General features: G+C 36.1%; 1 protein-coding gene across 3 annotated transcripts in view; it reads right to left on the bottom strand.

The window, feature by feature from the left end:
- Nucleotides 1-12,266, bottom strand: part of LOC149566299 (Major facilitator superfamily protein) — an 84,613-nt gene extending 72,347 nt beyond the window's left edge. For 2 of the 3 annotated variants that reach the window (XM_089819710.1, XM_089819709.1), the window contains exons 1-2: nt 12,090-12,222; nt 11,705-11,950 (exon numbers count right to left, since the gene is read on the bottom strand). In XM_089819710.1, coding sequence (XP_089675836.1) covers nt 11,705-11,930 — 226 coding nt within the window. In that variant the 5' untranslated portion in view covers nt 11,931-11,950; nt 12,090-12,222. Of the gene's footprint in view, nt 1-11,704; nt 11,951-12,089 lie in introns of all 3 variants that reach the window. The other variant, XM_089819711.1, reaches the window with a different exon arrangement.
- Between the last annotated feature and the right edge of the window lie 9,379 nt (nt 12,267-21,645).

Consider the following 21,645-nt stretch of genomic DNA (forward strand, 5'->3'; position numbering starts at 1 on the left):
AGAGAAAGCAGATCTTGATGATGACAAGGTTGAAAATGATACAAAATATAAAAAACCTACTGCTGAAAAAGTTCAAGAAGATATGGAAGAAGAGGTTGTTGGTAAAGACAACATAGGAACAAGTCATGAAGGTCTTGTAGATGGTGAGATGGTTCTGATTGGGACAGTGCTATGTCCTTTGAGTGGTGTGAAGGGTACAATGCTGAAAAGTACTCCTATGAAAGAGAGTTTAGAGGCTAATAATGTATCCTTAAAGGTGAATGAAGACTTTGAATGCCAAGGAGAATGGCATGGTAATGAGGTGGTTGAAGATTTCTCATATGGAGAAGAGACAAGCATTAAGATAACAGTAATGTTGAAGGGCCAAGAAGAGGCTCCATTGATGATTCACTCTCCAAGCATGGAGAAAGGATGGATAGAAATATATGAGTCTCTTGAGAAGGCACCTTGGGTGAGTTTGAAGAAATATGCAACAACAGAGGTCACAAGTATTTGTTGTTTTTCTAGGATCGTTTCTGCAAATATAGTAACATTGCCAATGTGATTGATGATTTTCAAATGCAGATTGGATCTCATATATGAGAGAGAAGGAGACACGTCTCTTCAAGAGACATGTCCTTAATCATCATTAGTTGATAAATAACTATATGTATAACACACCTTTAAGCATATATATAATATTAATATATTAACCATATATGTAGTATATTATTATATTATTATATAATAATATATAATGCATAATATATATAAGATATACAATGCATAATATATATAATATATATTATATTACATATAATATATATTATATATTATATGTAATATAATATATAATATATATTATATATATAAGATATTTATCTTAAAGATAATTTACCATCAACCAGATATCTCATGATAAAATAAAACCGACAAAAGCTATAACAAAGTCATGACCCATAGAGACATGATTCTACTTGGCCAAAGGCCACGTAGGGTCATGTCTCAACTTGATCACCGTCGATGAATAAGCAAATACAATTAGTTTGTTTCTCAATCGACAATCATGTGGAGGTAAAAAATTACATTCAAGAACTTCATAACATAATAGTCTCTTCTGATATAAGAGCCCGATTAGTTAAGTAAAGTCATTTATAAACAAATAGACATAAATACGTACATACATATATATTCTTATCAATAATATAAGACATAAAACAATGTTCATATAAATCATGAATACAAATACTCAAAATAATGAGTATATCACTTCAACTGATGCTATAATTCAACATAGCAAGGGAGAAGTAACAAAAACATTTTATGAGACATCAGTATCAAGGATATCTATACACAACATATTATCTGACTTTAACACTCTGAAATAGTGACTTGTCAAATAACTACAATCACAATGTTATGAACACTATCATAACATATATTATGATTTCTAATTGTCTGAAACAATATCTAGAGTAATCACAATGCATTCCTTATCAATGATCTCTAATTCTCTGAAACATATCTAGAATTTTCATGATAACAGGCCTATCATTTGCAAGATCATCATCTTACAAAGATTACCTTCTGTTTGTTCATTATCATGGTGTCCGACAAAAATCCAGTCCAAAGAACCATAATAACAAGTCTAGCATTTATAAAATCGTCATCTTATAATGGTTACCTTTTGTTTATATATGTCAATGAAGGATCATCACCTTTCATTACATATCATATGTGAAAAGGTACAAGGGATTTTCACCTCATATTTCTCTCTCATAGAGGAGAGCGCGTTATAAATAATTTCTCTTAGAACTTCTCCTCATAGAGAAGATATCATCCACAAACAATTGCATCTCAAAATTTCTCCCTCTGAACATTGATCCTGGGAGGTCGGGTCCTCTTGTTACTTCCTTAGAAACTCTCTTTACCCAAGGATACCTGTCAAACTCATCACTCCCTCATGATATACGTAGGAGTAGGCCCATCAACGTCATGCAGTCAACCACATGTATTTCTAGACTCCCTTTAATATAAATCTTATAAGCTCTTGCATTGCTTATGAAGAAGTGTTCTACTCCCTCTTAATGTAGAAGAATCACATAATCTCAATCATCAAGGATGAGAGCCTTATTTTATCCATCTTGATCATTAGGGTTTTCGAAGTTACTATCATTAGGTTGAGTTTGCCCAATATCTGGTAGCATGTGTAAAGTACCAACTTTCTTTTCTTGTAAGAACATCCTTAGACATAAAGGAAAAGATCAAGGCAAATAACCATTATAGTATGTATAGAATTACAAATTAGATAAATGCAAAAGATAAGAATACTTATCTGCACGTGAAGATTCAGAAATTGTCTTCTTAGATTATTTGAGAATAGAACATCTCCCTTCTAATGAAGGTTCAAGTGGGAATGAAACATTGACTAATATAATTACAGTCTCTTGATTGTTATAATCTATCGATCATTGAAGATTCCACCATAGCATGGTTTACTCCCTCTAAATCAATATGATCAAGATCACTGAAGGTTGATGAAACCATATCCTCTATCTGCTCCCTCTCTTTCAAGGTTGCAACTGATGAAATGTCAAATGTCCAGCTCCGTCTTAATCTCAATCTCCTTCTTCCTATAATAACAAACTCGAAGAAAAAGATCAAGGCACATAGCTCTTATAGTACATATTGAAAATAAATAAGATAGATATAATTATCAATAATTTAATAAAAATTATACTTTGAACATATATTCATATATTCAATCTTCTATATATATACACTTTAATCTAGCTATTCATACAGCAACAACTTCGCACTCTACACCGGCACATAACTATGTACCCATTCATATAGGAGTGATCATAGTTCCTTCACTAGCACTATATAAATTTTAATTGATCTCATATATAGAATTATACTTCTATCTTACCATACATTCATTTTACCTTTTAAAAATATCAAATGATCAAATCTCATCATATATATGTTTTCATATTTATTTACATGTCGTATATCTACTAACACATCAATGATATAAGAAACATAAATATTATAATCCACAATACTATGAAATGAAAACTTAAATCACATGTGCTCACCTTTAAGGCATTTCTACCTGATATGTTCTTTCTTATTCTTACCTATTGCATATGTTGCCTATTATTTGGATGACCCTCTTCGTTGGATAGTTGCCCATCACCAAGGTCTCCATATAGCTATGTGTTCTATGTACCCAATGTTGTATCAATGTCCACGAAGATAACTATAATTTTCTGCCACGTATTAATGATTTGGGCCAATAAGGGGGTCGCCCCTTATCTGTTTATTTTATATTTGACTAGGTGGCAATACTTATGGCCATAGTAACTCGATAGCAACTATGCAAGGGGAATATGTGATACAGTCCAAATATTTATAAATGTTCCCAAGATATGGCCTGTGATAGTGTATATCTTGCTCGTATGCAGTGGGATCACCTTGCTTGAATGCTCTTGCAACTTCGCACATCAATCTGTTAGGCAACAGTGAGCCCAACCCCCTAATCGACATGCTTCAAGTTGACATTGCTCCTCCAAAGCCAATCTAAGCTTTTGTAGATTCTTCTCATTAATAGGTGGATTAACATCATCACTAAAGAGAAACGCAAAAAATGAATCCAGGGGTAGGTGGTGGTTGTGATTGAAGGCTATTTTTTTATTTTATTTTTTCCAGCTCTCAAAGCATCTCCTTCACCCGTTGTGCACCATTTTCAATGGCACCATGTTCGTTGAGAAACCTCTGAAAGACCTCTGGAGCCATGGAGCCTTCCGAGTCACAATAGGTCTTGTAGAGGGTGCACACATCCTAGGGAGGCTCACGAGGGTCGTTGGTGAAGTGGCGAGTGAAGCTTTGCAAAATAAAGAATTTTTCAATTTCGTGATCTTCTTAACTCAGCTTGGTGATTTGGGGACAGATATTTTAGGTTTGCCGAGACATCACCATTTTCTAATTTGGAAGTAAAATATCAATCTTGTTCACTCGTGTTATTGATAAATTTATTGTCTCATTCATATCTCATTTTCTAATAAAGACCTTTGCTCATAGTTCAAAAGAAATCTGATGCTGCTGAGAGTAGAGTGAGTTGTCAAAGTCAAATATGGTGCTTTCTTTTCTTTATTTTCCATCCAACAATTTTCACCAATCTTCATCAATCTCTTTCAAGATTGTCAACACTTTTCTCATGACAACTCAAGCTGCACACCATGCATCTGAGGTTGAAAGAAATAAAACAATTTCCTTCAGGGGAAGGATGCATTTGATAAAGTGTGCAGGCATAGACTATAAATACTGTGAATTTTCAAATGCTTAAGATTCCAGTGTATATTGTCTAAACACAAGCCTGTATAATGCTCAATCACCAATGGTTCAAATTTTTCAGGAGCTTTATATCAAGTAATTGGTAAGCAATTATTTGCTTAGACTGTTTATTCTCATCCTTAAACAATAATTCGGCTCCCGGTGTTTTATTTAAAATTTTGTGCCTAGTTACTACCATATAGTTCATAAAACATTCAATTAGTCTTCCTTTGTTATGCCGCATCTAAATCGGTCTTTTCCTTGATAAGACTCCACCATATTATTCTTCCAATGGGGTCACGTGTCCTTTGTTTTGACGTGGCTTAGCATTTCTTGCTTTGCACTGTTTAATATTTGCAGAGGATAGCGGAAACCATTACCTACGAAGGTGTATTTCAAAGTCTAGTTACTTCTGCATACACCAACTGCATCACAATTTTCTATGGATCTTTGATATAACATCCGGTTTTCCCAAGTCTAAATTAACATCTAACATACTCAAAGAATATAGTTACTACTTTGTTTCATAGGAAGACAGTTATATCATTTCATGTTCATGTGAATAAGATTTATCGTCAAAAAATCAGTTAGACAAAATTTCTTAACTAAAAAACTTGAAGTACCACCAAATGAAACTATTACAAAAATTGAAAACTACATACCTTGGAAAGCTAAGATTGAAATCAAGTAGGGATGCTTCTGCAACCACCCAGGTTAGTCCACAAATACCTCTATAACAATACCACAAAACGACTTCTATCCAATACTGCAAAACCAAAATCAAAAGACGATTATCATTAAATACCATTATATAAAATTAGGGCATCACATACCACTGTATCAATTAAGGCATTGTTTACCTTCGGTTCATTTAGGGCTTATGATACCGCTAACTCACTTAGGACTTCCGCAACCATGGATTCAATAAGGGTTTTTGATACCACTGATTTAAAATAGGACTTCCAATACCACGGATTCAAATAGGGCTTTCAATACCACGGATTCAATTAGGGCTTCCGATACTACAGTATCATTTAGGGTTCTAATCATTTCTCAATCAATTAGGGCTTCAGATTCCTTTCCCTCTGAATATTTAACTGCGATAGTATCTCAAGATTAGAAATATGCTTATACTCGATATTCATATAAAAGAAAGCAATCCATGATTTTATCTCTTATATCTAGGTGTAAAATAACAGTAACAATGAAATAACTCAATTTTAATCTTATCTCCTCATAAATAAGAGTAATATTACATGTTTTCCGATAAACAGTTGAATGCATAGCTTATCTCTGTCTAACGTACATCTAACATCTTGGGGAGAGGTGAAACATTGTCAAGGGCTTAACCACCCAACCTCGGACCACAACTTATCCCCACACGATCTCTAACGAGAAAGGCCCTCCCTACCTGGAATAGGTAGGGGTCATCTTGCCATCTACTGGGCTTCCTAGTAATTAACTCACCATACGATTTGGCAACAGGAGATCACATTAACAAGGATATGCATGAGCTATTAATTAGTTAATATTAAATTGATAACATTGAATTGTCATATCTGATTACTGATTCGTGTTACTACAGATTTCTCTTTTCATCTTGTCACCCTTTTTCTTGGCTACACAGTCGGGTGAATTCCAAGTGTTAGGAATTCTCAGAACAACCAGTTCTGTTAATTTATTCAAGAAGACTACATGCATTCAGCATCTCACAGTCTATGATTAAAAGATTCCAAATTGAATGTTTAATTAATTTAATCATAACCGATTTCTCTTTAACTCCACCTCTTCACCACATACTAGCGTCCACCTGGTGAATTCCTTGGTGCTCTGGGTTCTTTATCTCATTCTTGGATTATTTAAATTTATAGCAGAAAGTAATTGATTTCATTTGGGATGATAACTTACTTTAAAAAAAGTTCAGAGAAATTACATATTCGAATATATGAAAGAAAACGTTAGATTTTGAATATAATCATTGCAATGTTATTGTATAAGGTAGTCCGCAGGCTTCCAAAGAACATGACAAACTTTTAAAGGAAAATGACAGGATTCAAGCATTAATCATAGTCATATACCACAAAAGGTAAAACGATAACCTTTGTAATGAAATACGGTAGTATTATATGCAAATCGGGTCTTATTTATTTTCACATACTATTACTAAGTGAAACTATGTTCTGATTTGCTGGCTTCAAGGAATAAACTTTGTATCCATAATATAAAATGGAAAGTATAAATGATTACATGCATTGAATTCAGATAGCTTACATGCCTTCAAGCTCAGTTTGTTGTCTTATATCTTAGAGGAAGATTGATACACTTTGCAAATGAGAAATGATGAACCTATTTACAGTTATGGTTCTACTTTCACATACTTATAATAAAAGAGACCATGTTCTGATCCGTCGATTCTGTAATCCGAAAAAGAAAAGTAAAGTATAAACGATTTCTATGAATCGGATTAGAAGTCTTACATGACTCCCTCTCTGTCACCCGATTCCGCAAGAGCTGCACTTATGTAAGCTGCCTGTCTCAATCATTAAACCGTGGTAGAAGGTATTGCAAATGCAAGAATGATCCTTGAACTGGGTTCAGCCGCTAGAGCTAAAACAAGGATCTAGACAGCTAAGGAATTAAGAACGCTGATGAAGAGTTGAATGTTGAAGGAGAAAGAATGGATGTCGATATACGTTTAAAGGTTTCATAGTATAGACTTGAGCCAGACCTAACGACTTCCTTCAGTTACAAGAAGCCATTCGAATACCTCAAAAAAATCAAATTAAAGATAAAGAAGAGAAGTTGGAAAAACTGAAACTGCCAAATGTTTAAATCGATTAATTATGCCAAATGCTATCAAAAAGCAAATAATATTAAATTGAAAAGAATAGGGTTGGAAGGTTGTAATTCAAAAATAATTCAAATATTATTATAATTCGAATATTATTAAAATCTTATATGTACTTATAAACATCACTTAATTAAAATATAAAAATGCCAAAACATTTTTATATTTAAATGCAAGTATATAAACAATTATTTAAAAAAATACTACGACGAAAGATAATTTAAAATCCTTTAAGATACTTAACCCAATTATTTTAATTAAATTATTAAATAACTCATGCGAGTCCCGCAGATGTATGTCCTTTACCCGTCTGCCCAATGATGGTGATGCCCTGCCTAATTCTTTTCTGACAATGCTTTCACCCCTTCGACATGCTTCCTGCAAGGAAATTCTTCGTAATTAATTTATATATTATTTAATCATAAATAATCATAACAGTTAACCATTCATCTTAATTCCATGAATTCGCGATTAATGATCAACTAACATGTCACCTTCATTTAAAATCATAACGACCAACTATCTTACCATTTTGCCAGATTATATTAAATTAAACCGCCAACTGACTTCATGCAAACCTCAACGGCTATATTTCAAGCTAGGTCAAAAACTGGGATGTAACATTTGAGATTGGCATTTAATGAATCCCAACCAATTCCAACTTTTGATATTCTATTATGTATTTATTTCATTACATATGCAATCCTGCTCTGATACCATGTTGTTTTTCTAGGATCGTTTCTGCAAATGTAGTAACATTGCCAATGTGATTGATGATTTTCAAATACAGATTGGATCTCATATATAAGAGAGAAGGAAACACATCTCTTCAAGAGACATGTCCCTATATTTTAATCATCATTAGTTAATAAATAATTATATGTATAACACACAATTAAGCATATATATAATATTAATATATTAACCATACATGTAATATATTATTATATTATTATATAATAATATATAATGCATAATATATATTATATATATTATATTACATATATAATATATATATTATATATATAAGATATAAAATGCATAATATATATAATATATATTATATATATAAGATATTTATCTTAAAGATAATTTACCGTCAACGAGATATCTCGTGATAAAATCAAACCGACAAAAGCTATAACAAAGTCATGACCCATAGAGACACGGTTCTACTTGGCCAAAGGCCACGTAGGGTCATGTCTGAACTTGATCACTGACGGTGAATAAGCAATTACAATTAGTTTGCTTCTCAATCGAAAATCGTGTGGAGATAAAACAATTACATTCAAGAACTTCATAACATAATAGTCTCTTTTGATTATAAGAGCCGGATTAGTTAAGTTATAAACAAATAGACACACACACACACATATATTCTTATCAGTAATATAAAACATAAAACAGTGTTCATATAAATCACGAATACAAATATTCAATGTAATGAGTATATCACTTCGACTGATGCTATACTTCAACAGTATTATGTCAGAGTTGCTGATGCATGACAAAGAGCAGCAAAGATTCATAAACCCAAAGTGAAGATAAGAGAGGCATTGCAAATTAATAGAGACAAAGGCCAAGCAAAGACAAGATGGAATGATGAAGACAAGTTCAAGCCCAAGCTGTAGATGAAATTTTTTCTATTGCAATTTTTGGTGCAGTTACTTCCAAGAGGACTTGGAAAGGATTCAAAGGTGGGGAGTATGGTACATGAGCACCATGACATGGCAAGGAGATCCCGATGAAACAAGACCATAGGATGGAGCACAAAGGATATTTGTTAGATAATGAAGTTTAAGAGACCTAAAGGTCCTAAGAATATGTTAAATAGGTCATTGGTACCCTTAGATATGATGGAATGCATTAATAGAGCAAATTTGTAAAAGTTGCTTTATATGCAAAATATGGCCTAGAAGGCTAATCATGGGAATCTAAGGGATCATAGTGTTTGTAGGACTATTTAGGGTGTAAAAGGTCTTACTAGGGCCTTTCAATGTTGTTTAGAATCTTTATTTAGATCAAATAATTGGCAAACAATGTAATATTGCCAAAGTTGACAAAAAGTTGTCAACTTGGCAACTTAAATTACAATTAAAACTTGATACAAACTGCCATCAATCGGTTCAAAGGGAATTGAAATCGGTTAGAAGGGAAGTTGGTCAGTTTTTAACTCTTAGAGAGTCTATTTAAAAGCATCATAGTCGAAGGCAAGGCAGAGTATGTCAATGTAATCAAGTTTTGAGTGGAATAAAGAATTAATTCACTGCATTTTGTATTCTTCTCTGATTACAGTCAACTTTGGATATGCTTGCAGTAGGTTATATGGATCTATTTTGAATATATTTCATTTGTAAAGGATAGTAGGTTGAATCTAAAGCATTTTAGTTTTTGAATGAGTTCATTTGGCGAAGTTTAGAGAATGTTATCACTATTTGAAGGAAAACTGGTAAAAAACCCTCTTCAAGGGTATCTAGTGACATTAACAATGTAGTTTTCTTTCATTAGAATGTGCAATAAGTTCCTCATTGGCAGGGATGGTGTAAGACAATGTAGATAACCTGTATGTGACATGGTAGGAGGAATTCGCAATAGTTGGGCATGTGATCTAATGAGGAAAAGGCGACTGTGATAGCCAAAGAGAGGGTTCTCTGTCGCAGAAATTTGGTTGTTGTTGTGAGGGTCATATCTCCCTATTCCACCATTGGATTTTTCTGAGTTTTGGATATGTTGGTGGGGGCCAAATTACACCTAGAATCAACAGTTCGATAGAAGAAAAACATTATGGTTCAAAAGTTATAGACCTCTGTGTACAGGTCTATAGAAGAGGGCAGTGAGCAGGTATATTTTGGTTTATTTATTTTCAAAGTTGTGTTTAATGGATCAAAGGATTATGGAATGTGTGAGTAGGGCCTAGAGAGCCTTATAAAGTCTAAATAAAGGTTTGGTAGATGTCTCAAAGAACAAGGATGAATGGGACACAAAATGGGTATAGTAAGTTGTGTGACCGTGGAGGGTTTGAAGAGTGCAGAGAGTTGTACAAGATATTGTGATCGATGCTGATTGAAGGTGTTGTCATATAAATGTTGATATATTGATGAGTGAGTTGAGTATTGAGGCTTGTAGAATGAGGTGGATTTATGGTGAGATATGACCATTGAAGGTCTTATGCTGCAGAAGGTTAATGAATGGTTGAGGGAACAAGATGGCGTCCCTGTCATGAAGAACTGAATAGTGTTTTGGTATATGATATTTGATGTGAGAAGTTATATCTCAAACTTTGTTGGAGAAGTTTGGTACTGTAATGGTGCAAGAGCCCTCTGATGTGACTTTTCAAGTTGATTGTCCCTTGGGAAGTGTTCCAGAGGTCTAGCTCTACATCACTAGTGCACTCAAGAAGTGGTGGAGATAGAATGGTATTGCATCATGGAGTGCTTGGGCTACAAGGATATTTGGATCAATTACATTGACACGCTACAGGTAAACACCTTCAGTAAGTTGTTTGAGGAAGAAAAGATAGTAAGGGTTGCAGATTTACTGACCAAGATACACAGCAGAAGATCTGAGTTGCATAAGATAAAAGAGATCTAGTTAGTGAGGGCTTTCTGTTTCGAGCTTCACTTGCTTTTTTTCTTTGCTAGCGAGCCGTGGGTCCCATAGGCCATTTGCCCTCTCAGACAATATTAACTACATTCATTCATTAAAATGTGTTTCAGAATACAAAGAGGATTGAACTACTAGTGAAATAGCTGCCTTGAATACATGCGATGTAGAATTCAATCCATTGAGGTGCATGATGTTGAATTTGTGGTACTGTAAGACAGTTCATTTCTACTGCCATCAAAAAAGGATGTATTTTGTACCTTTGAGAAATACCTTGTTTTTCCCTCACTTCAAAATAAAAGACCTCAATTTTTCTTCCCTCCACATAAACTTAATTATTTGTGACCTATTTCTTCTAGTTTCAGCATATCTTGAAAGTTTCTTTTGGACAAGGGTTGCTATATAGTTCAAAGCTTAAGACTACATGGATCCATAGAGATGTTGATTGTTTGTCAACTGTGCTATGGCCTAGGTGGTGCTTGCTCTCCTTGCTTCTGTAAGGAATGACTTTCAGTCAGCAAAATATACAACATAATAACATTTAATCCTCTATTTTCCATTTGAGTTGTCAAATAACGCTTGCTTTTGATTTCTTCAAGTTTTCCGTTCTATACCCATAATAAATTATATAATTCATGTATTATTCCCTCTAAATATTTCTACAATCTAATTTCTGCTGAATTTCAAAAAAATGTCCTCTGAAAATTCTTATAAATCGGGCAGAGTGGCTTTAGTGATTGATGCTCCGACTACAAGATAAAAATATTGATTGGCAAGGGTATTAGAGCTTGCTTAGGTAGGAGGGAATAATCTAGTAACCCTATTGATTATCTAATGCAACATACTTGATATTTTAAGTAATTTAAGCTGCATTTTTTTAAATTGAAAAAAATCAAATACATTCTAAATTATTTGACGGCAAAGTTGGAAACTCACCAGAAGCCATAAAGTAGATACACAAAAAGGAACGCTGGAATGAGAGAAACGGCAAGGGAAGGTAGATAAATGAATTGGATGAGGGCTCTAAATTTAGCGGGACTGTTCTGCTGCGTTTGTGGATTACATGAAATCTGCCATATATAGCAGCTCCGCAACATATCACTAGAAATGTGTATAACCACTGTGGAGGTTGCCAAATCTCACTCTCGATCACCATGGCCATTTTCACCCCAAATTTATTTCCTGTGAAAAAATATTGAATGTAGTTAAACCTTAATTGTTGCAAGTAGATCTGATTTCTTGCATTGCCTATTTATGAAGCAAGGCATCATTCATAAATTTTGGACATCAAGTGTAACAGAGAGGAGGAATGAGAAGTTACGTAAACCTACATAGATTGCAACAGTTTAGAATAGCTGATGATTCCATACAACAGCACCTGCACAGCTAAGTAACTCGGAGGGTTTACAAATCGGCAATACGAACATCTGTCAATTGAAATTGTTTCATTCAATTGAGAAGAACGGTTTTTAATATCTAGAGGCAAACTTTTGACGGCTGAATAATATTTGGGGTTTCAAACTTTGGGAACTAAATTTTGGGCTTTATTTTTATTTTTTTTAAACTTAAAAATCATATTAGTGTACATTACATTTAAATTAGTGTTTATGGTGGTGAGCATTCATTTTTAAAGTATTGTAATTATAGCCTTTGTTGGAATTATGGTATATTATTCTTGGAGCATATAAGATAATAGTATGAGATCAAAAGATTGTAATTGTATTGGTCTAATTAAAATTGTAGTTTGTTTCATGGTGCAAGATTTTTTAATCATTTATGAGTGAATGGTTAGTTAGTAAACATCTTTAGTGATTAATTTGTTAATTTTGAGTTGATTTTAACATTTTCAAAACATAATTTGAGTCGGTTTGATATTAAACTATAAAATATTTTACATTGTGGGAAGTATTTCACTTTGTTATGTCTAGTTGATAGATGGATCATGGCTCCAATTTAGAAGTATGCTTTATAATAATTAAAAGATCAACAAATTCATATAAAACAAATGTATTGTGCTTTTACTAGGTTAAATATTGCACTAGCTAGAGTTGACCTTGATAAATTCACACTAGGCACAAATGTAGTTTGATTGATTGATATTGAGTTTGATAGACAAATATAAGAAGAAAATGATAATTCTTGAGTTGTTTAAAAATAATATAGAGTAAGTTTAAAGTAAATAAGACAACTGTAGAATGCTTAATATGATATATAGATATACATATACATATACAAATGCATATATAGATATAGATATACATACACATGCACTAATATCATTGTGTTCACAAGTGTTTAAAATTGACAACGAGATGCATGACAACCTAAAAAATGTTGAAAAGGTGGAAAAAAAACTTTTAAAAAAACTATTAAGTAAAAAAATCTTATAAGAAACTAAAAATAACTTTCCAAAACCCTTGCTCATGGGATTAGGAAGGTTGAACTTTTTTTATTCAAACTATTCACTAATTATAGTGAGCCCATTCAATCATTTATTCATCCAAGCTTTAACTTTTTTAATCAGCAAGTTACTATAAATCAACATGCAAGCATAACACATAAGAGATCAACGCATAACACAATGATTTACGTGGAAACCCAATTTGGGAAAAACCACCAGTAACATGCTACTCAATTCTCACTCTTCTGAAGTGATGCCATGTTAAAGGCTTACAACACACTATTAAATGTGACCTTGTTAGAGGATTTAACCACCCTATTAGAAGTGGGCTTGGTTAGAGGACTTTAGAAAATTCACTTGGAATGCCACCCTGTTAAAGGATTTACAAATGGCTATTAAACCAACCTAAGTCCATAGGATTTTTCTGATCTAATACAATTGCTAGAGAGCATTAGAAAATCTTGACCTGACTACAACATACAACTTATCTTGCAGATCTCAGATCACTTCTCAGCTCATACTCTTACCTGGCCTTCAATCTCTGCAACTCTGATAGCTTGCCCTCCTTTCAAGCTTAGTATCCTTGAGTCTCCTTGCTCAATGTACCAGTGCAATCATATCTTCATGACCACTTATAGAAGCAGAGCCTCTGTGCTCTTCCTTCTCCTAGATGTCTCTCCCTTGACACCCTACTAACCACTTCGTAGATTTGGCTCTTCAGCAGCAACAATATTAGCAGCTCTTTGCTTCTTGGTCTATGACTCCTTAAATAGAAGTCTTGGAGTTCCTTTTCCCACTCGATTCTTCCATTCTTTAATTTCAATTTGTATGGATTAGGTAGGATTCATTGCATCTAACCCATAGTTTTGTTCCCTCTAGAAACTTCTTGAATAATCCTTTAGAATTTGCCCAAAAACGGTTTACATAGGATTATGTGCCACCAGCTCATCATCCTTATCTTCCAACTTGTTCACAAAATTCAATGTAACCACTATGTCAGCTCAAATTTGATGAATCTTCGTCATTTGAAATAATGCAGCAGCTCGGCACTATTGAAATACTGGTGCTCAGCACATACTATGTTACTCGACATCAACTGTGTTTTTCCTAATGCTCGGCACCTAAAGATCACTCAGCGCCAACTAAGAAATTTATGATGCTCGGCCCCTGATCTTCACTCGGCAAACACTAGAATTTCTTGTTACTCGGCTCCAACTAAGAATTTGCTCGATTTCAACTAACTTGTTCGGCACCCACTAAAGATCTTAGTTTAAGCTTTGCAATCAACCTTGTTACAACTTTTTCCTCCAATGTTTCTAAGTGTGACCTTCCTCTATATCCTTGAGTATGCTATCAATACATCATTTAACCATTGTCTTAACTGATCCTTGCACTTCATTACAACATCATAACTCAACCTTTCCCTTAGGTTCTCTTGTTACATCTTGTTGATCAAATCCTCTTCATCAATCAACTAAGTGATAGTACTTGGATCTTATAAGAAAATATCATCCCTACAAATAACAGGTTTGACATCAATGACAAAACAATGATTAAAAATATTATTTTAACAACAATCTTCCTTCTTTCCAACAATCTCCCTCTCTAATCTTCAACAATGAGCTTTTCAATTAGATTTCCAACAGTTTGGTCGTCTTGTTTTCTAATTTTCCTACCAAGTTTTCATTTTGCATAGGTGCACAATATGTGCAAGACCTCTGTCTCCATGACTCTTATGGACCTTGTGAAGGTGTGCACCTATGTAGGTGTATAGGTTTGCTAAGTTAGCAGGCCTTTGAGTGCCTATAAATAAGAGGGGGGATCATCATATCCATTTATTCACATCCATTGGGTCTTAAGTTGCAGAGTTGCATGCATCTTTAGGTGTGCAAGTTTGCATCGACTTCTCCACACATCTTCACTTGCACATATGTACACTTGTACATTTCTACAAGTGTGCAACATGCACATCTAGCTATCTGCATAATCTTTAAACATACAACTCAAAGGTTGCATAGTTGTGCATCTGCACACCTCCACAAGTGCGCAACCTATGCATCTTCACCCTTCCCCCTTGCTTACTTCCATATTGTGCATGTTGTGTAGGTTGCACAAGTGTAAAACTCCCCATTTTTGGCCTTATATGCTTTATTGATAGTTTTGTGCCTCTACTACTTGGTTTTTTGAGGTCTTTTTGAATCATCTATTTGTTTAAACTATCAACAAGTTACTGATAGCATGTTTGATGTAGGTGACCATATCTTCCATCTCATCCTCAACAATAAAATCAAATATCTCTCTGAAACCAATAACCTTCAAATTTAATGGCATGTCGAAGAAGTCAAGGTTTATAGATCTCCATTTAGAAATTAGGGATACATAACTAGGAAACATCGACTAGAATGAGCTCTTAGTTCTGTGTAATAAACCCCATGAAATATTGGATATGATCTCAACACTTAGACATAATGGGCTTATTAATATGTAACCTCACACCCTATCTCTACACAATCATCAAAATTGATCATGACTTTAGCGCAACATTATGTTCTTGATGAGAAGGTAGTTAAAAGCATCACTAGGAAAATTTTCTTGGACATAAGGCCAGACAATATAGAAAGGGTCTTTCACTTTAAGAGGGGTAAAAATTTATTAAGACAGAAAGGAATACAACAAGGAGAGCTCAACAAGGAGCTCGATCCTGAGCAACAAGATCATCAAATTCTTGCACCATCTCAGAGGAAAGTTGTCTCCGATCCATAATATTCCAACCCAGATCATGACTAGAACCCCATTTGGCTAAACAATCGGCAGCTCTGTTCCATTCACGGGGAATATACATGAACCTAATGAATTGAAAAGAGGTAGAGAAGAGAATAATCTGATTAACAATAGTGGCTAGCTACCAACTAACATCCTCAAGCTCCTACGAAGAAAGCAAGTTCACCACCACCTGGGAATCAGACTCACAGATAATCTTACTCCATCCCCGCAAGCAACACTGTTCGACAGCATATAAAATAGCCTGAGCTTCCATGAGATTGTTCATGAAATCACCCTTATGAATCGAGAAAAAGAATTTAACATCACTAGAACTACAACAAGCCACTCCCCCAATACCAGCAGGGCCTGGATTCCCCTGGGAAGAACCATCAGTGTTAATTTTCAGAACTCCATAGGGAGGAGGAGTCCAATGCCCATCTTGATTTACATGACCCTTCCTCTAATGTTGAAGCTACTTGGACATAGAAGGAAACCTTTGAGCTGCAGGCCCATCTTGAAGATGAAAATTGAGGCAATTTCATATAGCAAGATCAACCGGATCCATACCCCCATCTAGCTCACACTTCACAAGAATAGTTTCCTGAAGAGAATGTAAGATCTTCCACCAAAGATGCAAAATACCAAGAAGAACATCTTGGAATATTCGACGATTCCTCTCCAACCATATATGCCAAAGCAAGAATGATGGGCCAGCAATCGAAGCAGCATGGAGAGGAGAAGACTTGGAGGGAGTACTTCCCAAGCGAGCCCAAAACTTAGGCAAAGAGGAAGCATGCCTACAAGAGCAACCCCAAGCACTCCACCAAAGGTGCCATAGCTGAAGAGAATAGGAGCAATGGAAGAACGTATGGGAGACAGACTCCTCCCCATTACCACACAAAACACAAAAAGAGGGGCCCTGAAATCCATGTTTACAAAGATTATCCCATGTAAGACAGCGGTTGTGAGCCACTAGCCACATGAAAAAATTGTACTTGGACCAAGAGACTTTATTCCAAACTTGCTTCCACCAAGGGACCTCAGCATCCCCAAATAATTGTCTAGTTATCTCCTGATACCTAGCAGAGACATAATATTTACCAGACAAGGTACCTCCCCAAGCCAAAACATTTGGACTGAGCAAAGAGGAACACTCTCTAGAGGCCAGAATCTAAGAAAGCTGCTGATGATCCACGTTTGTACCTCCAGGAGGCCAATCAGAAGAATGCTTCCATCTGTAGCCAACAACGGGTCCCAATTGATAAGGAGTCTTGTAATGAGCCACTTTATCCCATCCAGCGGCATGAAAAGAGTCACAAAGAGACTGAAGATGAGGGTACATGGATAAAATGGAAGGGAATCCATCCCAAGCATTAGACCAAAACAAAGCCTGAGAACCTCCTTTACATATCCAAAAAAAACCCCTCTTGACTAACACTGCATCTGTCTTCAAAGTATGCCAGACCATTGAGCCACGACCTTCAAGAGGAAGTGTAGAAACAGAACAAGGATCAGCACCATGAAAATATTTATGAGTGATAATATGAGCCCAAAGTTGATGTTGTCCAGAGCACCATCGCCAATAAAGTTTAGCAGCCAATGCTTGACTACTCAAGAGAGTTGATCGAAGACCAAGACCACCCTCCTTTTTAGGCCTACAAATAGTTGCCTAACTAATCAAGCTCCATTTAGTACTATGCAAATTACCACTCCAAAGGAATTGCCAAGAGAGAGCATCAAATGCCTTGAGAAAGTAAATGGGAGCAGCTTGAACCATACATCTATAAGTAGGAAGAGCTTGGATAACAGCTTGAAGAAGAGTAACTTGGGCAGTAGTAGAAAGCCATCTATGAGTCCAATGATTAACCTTATCATGAAGCTTGGTAATCAAATTTTGCCAGAAGAGATGTGGCTGCCTAGAAACAGCAATAGGAATGCCAAGATAAGTCAAAGGAAGTGACCCAATCTGAAACCGCAGGATACCAACAATCCTATGCTGAATAGAATCAGGAGTGTTAAAAAAGTAAATGGAAGATTTGTGCTAATTAACTTTCTGGCCTAAAGCTGCCAAATAAATGTCCAAAGCATGTTGAAAGGCTTCAGCTTCCTTGATCCTAGCAAGACCCACAAGAGCAGAATCATCAACAAATTGAAGATGGGAAAGAGAAGGTAAGCCATTACCCCACCGCCACCCCTGAATAGAATTCTAGGTCACTTGATACTTAATGAATCTACCCAACCCTTCAGCCATGATGATGAAAAGATATGGGGAGAGGGGGTCACCCTGGCGGAGGCCTCTAGAGGCACTAAATAGCTGAGAAGGTTGCCCATTAATAAGAATAGAAAAAGAGGCAGAAGTAACACAACTCATAGTCCAACTAACCTAGGCAGAGCTAAAACCAAAAGAAAGAAGAATACTCCTTAGGAAACTCCATTTAACTCTATCATAAGCCTTAGCCATATCCAGCTTAACAAACATTGCTCTCTCCCTTGAAGTAGCCATAGAGTGAATAGCCTCAGTAGCAATAACCACCCCATCCAAAATTTGTCTTTCAGCAACAAAACCACCTTGTTCTTCTGAGATAATAATGGGAAGCCACTTTTTAATTCTCTCCACAATCAACTTGGTAATAAATTTGTAAACCACATTACATAAGGCAATTGGTCTAAAAAACTCCAATTGATTAGCACCATCTCTCTTAGGAATAAGAGTCAAGAATGTAGAATTCAAAGCTCGAAGCATCTACTTGCTAGAATAGGATTCCTCAACCACCTTCAACAAATCATGATTAATGATGTCCCAAAATTCCTAAAAGAACTCAACTGGAAAGCCATCAGGACCAGGAGCCTTCCCCTTAGGCATGCCAAAGACCACCTCCTCTAGCTCTTCCAAAGATATTGGACGCATGAGAGAATCATTCATTTCCTGAGTGATAAGGGAAGGAATACAAGACAAAATAATATTTTCTTCATTATCAACAGGAGGAGAGTCCTCAGAAAAGAGGGTAGAAAAGTACCGAGTAGCCTCTTGGAACAAAGCTAGTAAGGAATTTAGTTGGATACCTTGAGAATTAACCAAAGAAGATATATTGCTTCGATTCTGACAAGATTGCACTATTTTATGGAAGAAGGCAGTGTTCTGATCACCTTCCTAGAGCCAATCAACTCTAGCCTTTTGCTTCCAAAAAATTTCCTCTCGAAGTTCCCATTCTTCTAGAGCTCTAGAAGCAAGGGATTCAGCCCTGCCAAAATCCTCAAAGAAACCGCGATCTCTAATCTCCCTTGTGATGACATCAAGATCTTCTTCGGCAAGCCTCTTCATAGAGTGAAGGTTCCCAAAGCATTGCCTATTCCATATCTTGAGCTACCTTTTAACATATTGAAGCCTTTTAGAAAATGAGTACATTGCAGTACCATATGCAGGAGCACCATCTTTCCACCAACATAAAACAAAATCATGAAGAGAGGAGTCACGAAGCCACATCAACTGGAACTTAAAAGGAGGATGCTTTGAAACACAAGCCCCGATAGTAGAAAATTTGATTGGCCAATGATTAGAACCCCTCCAATCAAGGATTTTCGAAGAGAGAGTAAGAGTGCCACTAACCTAGAAGCAAGAAACAAGAAATCTATCCAAACATTCTGAGATAGCATCAGTTCCAGTCCTTCGATTATTCCAAGTATATAGACCATTAGAAGGCTTAACATTAGAGAGATGTAAATGAGATATGTGGTGCCGAAGAAGAGCAGAAGAAGGCCCCAGTCTAGCCAAACCACCATGCTTCTCCTCTAAACTTAAAATTGAATTGAAGTCCCCTGCTAACACCCAAGGATGATAAGGGTGACAATTTCTAACATATTGAATATGGTTCCAAAGTTCCTCCTTTCCCACAAGATCAATAGGTGCATAGACATTAGTAACCATGATTACCTCTCTTGAGTCTAGAGCAGAAGCTACCATAGAGAGAGCTGAGCGAGAAGACACCCAGCCAGCGGGAGAAATTTTCTGTGGATCCCAAAATATAGCTAAACCACCAGCACTGCCTGTTGCCCCAACACACTGGAATTGGCCACGAGACCAAATACTGGAGGCATGTTGGACCATAGACTCCACAGAGAGCTTAGTCTCTTGGATACAAAAAACATCAGGACTATGATCAACCACTAAGTTATGAATAGCCTTTTGTCAAGGGATGCTATTCAACCCCCTAACATTCCATGAGAGAATAATCATCATTGGGTAGAATTGGGAAAATGAGCATCCAAAGGTTTCATTGAACCAGACTCAATCAATATATCTCCTGTGAGTTTAATCTTCTCTTGGTCTGTTTTGCACCCACTTCTTAGAGGGGGAGTAAAAGAAACCCGCTTAAAGGGTCTAGGCATCAACCCCAAGGGGAGAGGATATCCCTTGCCTTTACCTGATGGTAGCACATCCTTAACTAGGTCAGCCAGAACAACATCATTATCCTCCAACACTGTAGGAGTCACCAGAGCCTCTATCATAGGAGCTACAGGGACCTCACAGTTCTGGTATACTACAACTTGGGATGCCCTCCAAGCGTCATTAGGAACAAATCCCTCATCTAGACAAACTAGATCAGAAGAGATAGGAGGAGGAATACCCTCCTCTAGAACCATACTATCCAGCATCTCAAAGCGATTAAAACTTGAATCAGATAATCTCTCTTTCAAAGGCCTTTTCTGACCACGCCCCTTAGCTCATGGACGAGCAGGGATAAATCCATCCTTCTCCTACATTTGAGACTTATCCTTACCTGTAGCATCTTGTGGATTCATCCCCTTGGTAGTATTAGCCATTTGAGATTGTCCTTTCCCTGTAGAATTTGCCAAACCACCATTGCCAGCAGTAGAACCATCCATTCCTTTGGAAGTCAAGTTACAGGGGCACTGATGTTGTAGATGACCATACTCATGACAAATTCGATAGCGAAAAGGGAGGGATTCATAATCTAACTGTTCCACCCAAGAAGATGTTGCACCCAGGAAGAAGCCCCAAGACAAATTTCCAAAGAATCTGGTAATGGGTTATTCAAATTAATTTCAACACAAATTCTAGCATAAGAAATAACCTTTTTATCGAGGGATTGATGTGCGATCGCAATCGGCTTCCCCAACAAGGCTGCAATTTTTTGGAGGATGTCTTCACGCCAAAATTCCAAGGGAAGGTGAGGCAAGCGAACCCAAACTGGCACTATTGAAGGGAGATCCTCAGCAGAATTAAATCCTGAATGCTAGGGTTTGACAAATAACTCCACATGGTTGTAGAAATAAGGGCCTCCTTCAAAAACATGATCCCGATCAGACATGCAAGAGAATACAACAAAAAAAACTATTCCCTGCCAACATAATCTCCATATCACCTTCCACCTGCCATGAGCGATGGATCCATGCCTCAAGAGCAGATAAGGAAATCCAGATTCCAAGAAATTTGCAAATCAAAGCATGCTTGGTCCAATATTCAATGTCCTCCATAATAGCCACTGGAGGAATAACCAGAACATGGCAATCATGGCTACGCGAAAAATAACCATTAACTTTTTTCAACTTGGAGCTCTCCCCTGAATAAAATGATTCAAATCTCATTGCATGCATAGTTGGAGAAGAACCATCTGTTCTCACCAATGCAGAAGAAATTTCAGGCCCTACCGTGCAAATAATGAAAAACCCCAATCCAAATTTGATTGCAGAA

The sequence above is a fragment of the Cupressus sempervirens genome, chromosome 3 (assembly GCF_028749045.1).
Source record: "Cupressus sempervirens isolate cs-2001-9-10 chromosome 3, ASM2874904v1, whole genome shotgun sequence".
NCBI lineage: Eukaryota > Viridiplantae > Streptophyta > Pinopsida > Cupressales > Cupressaceae > Cupressus > Cupressus sempervirens.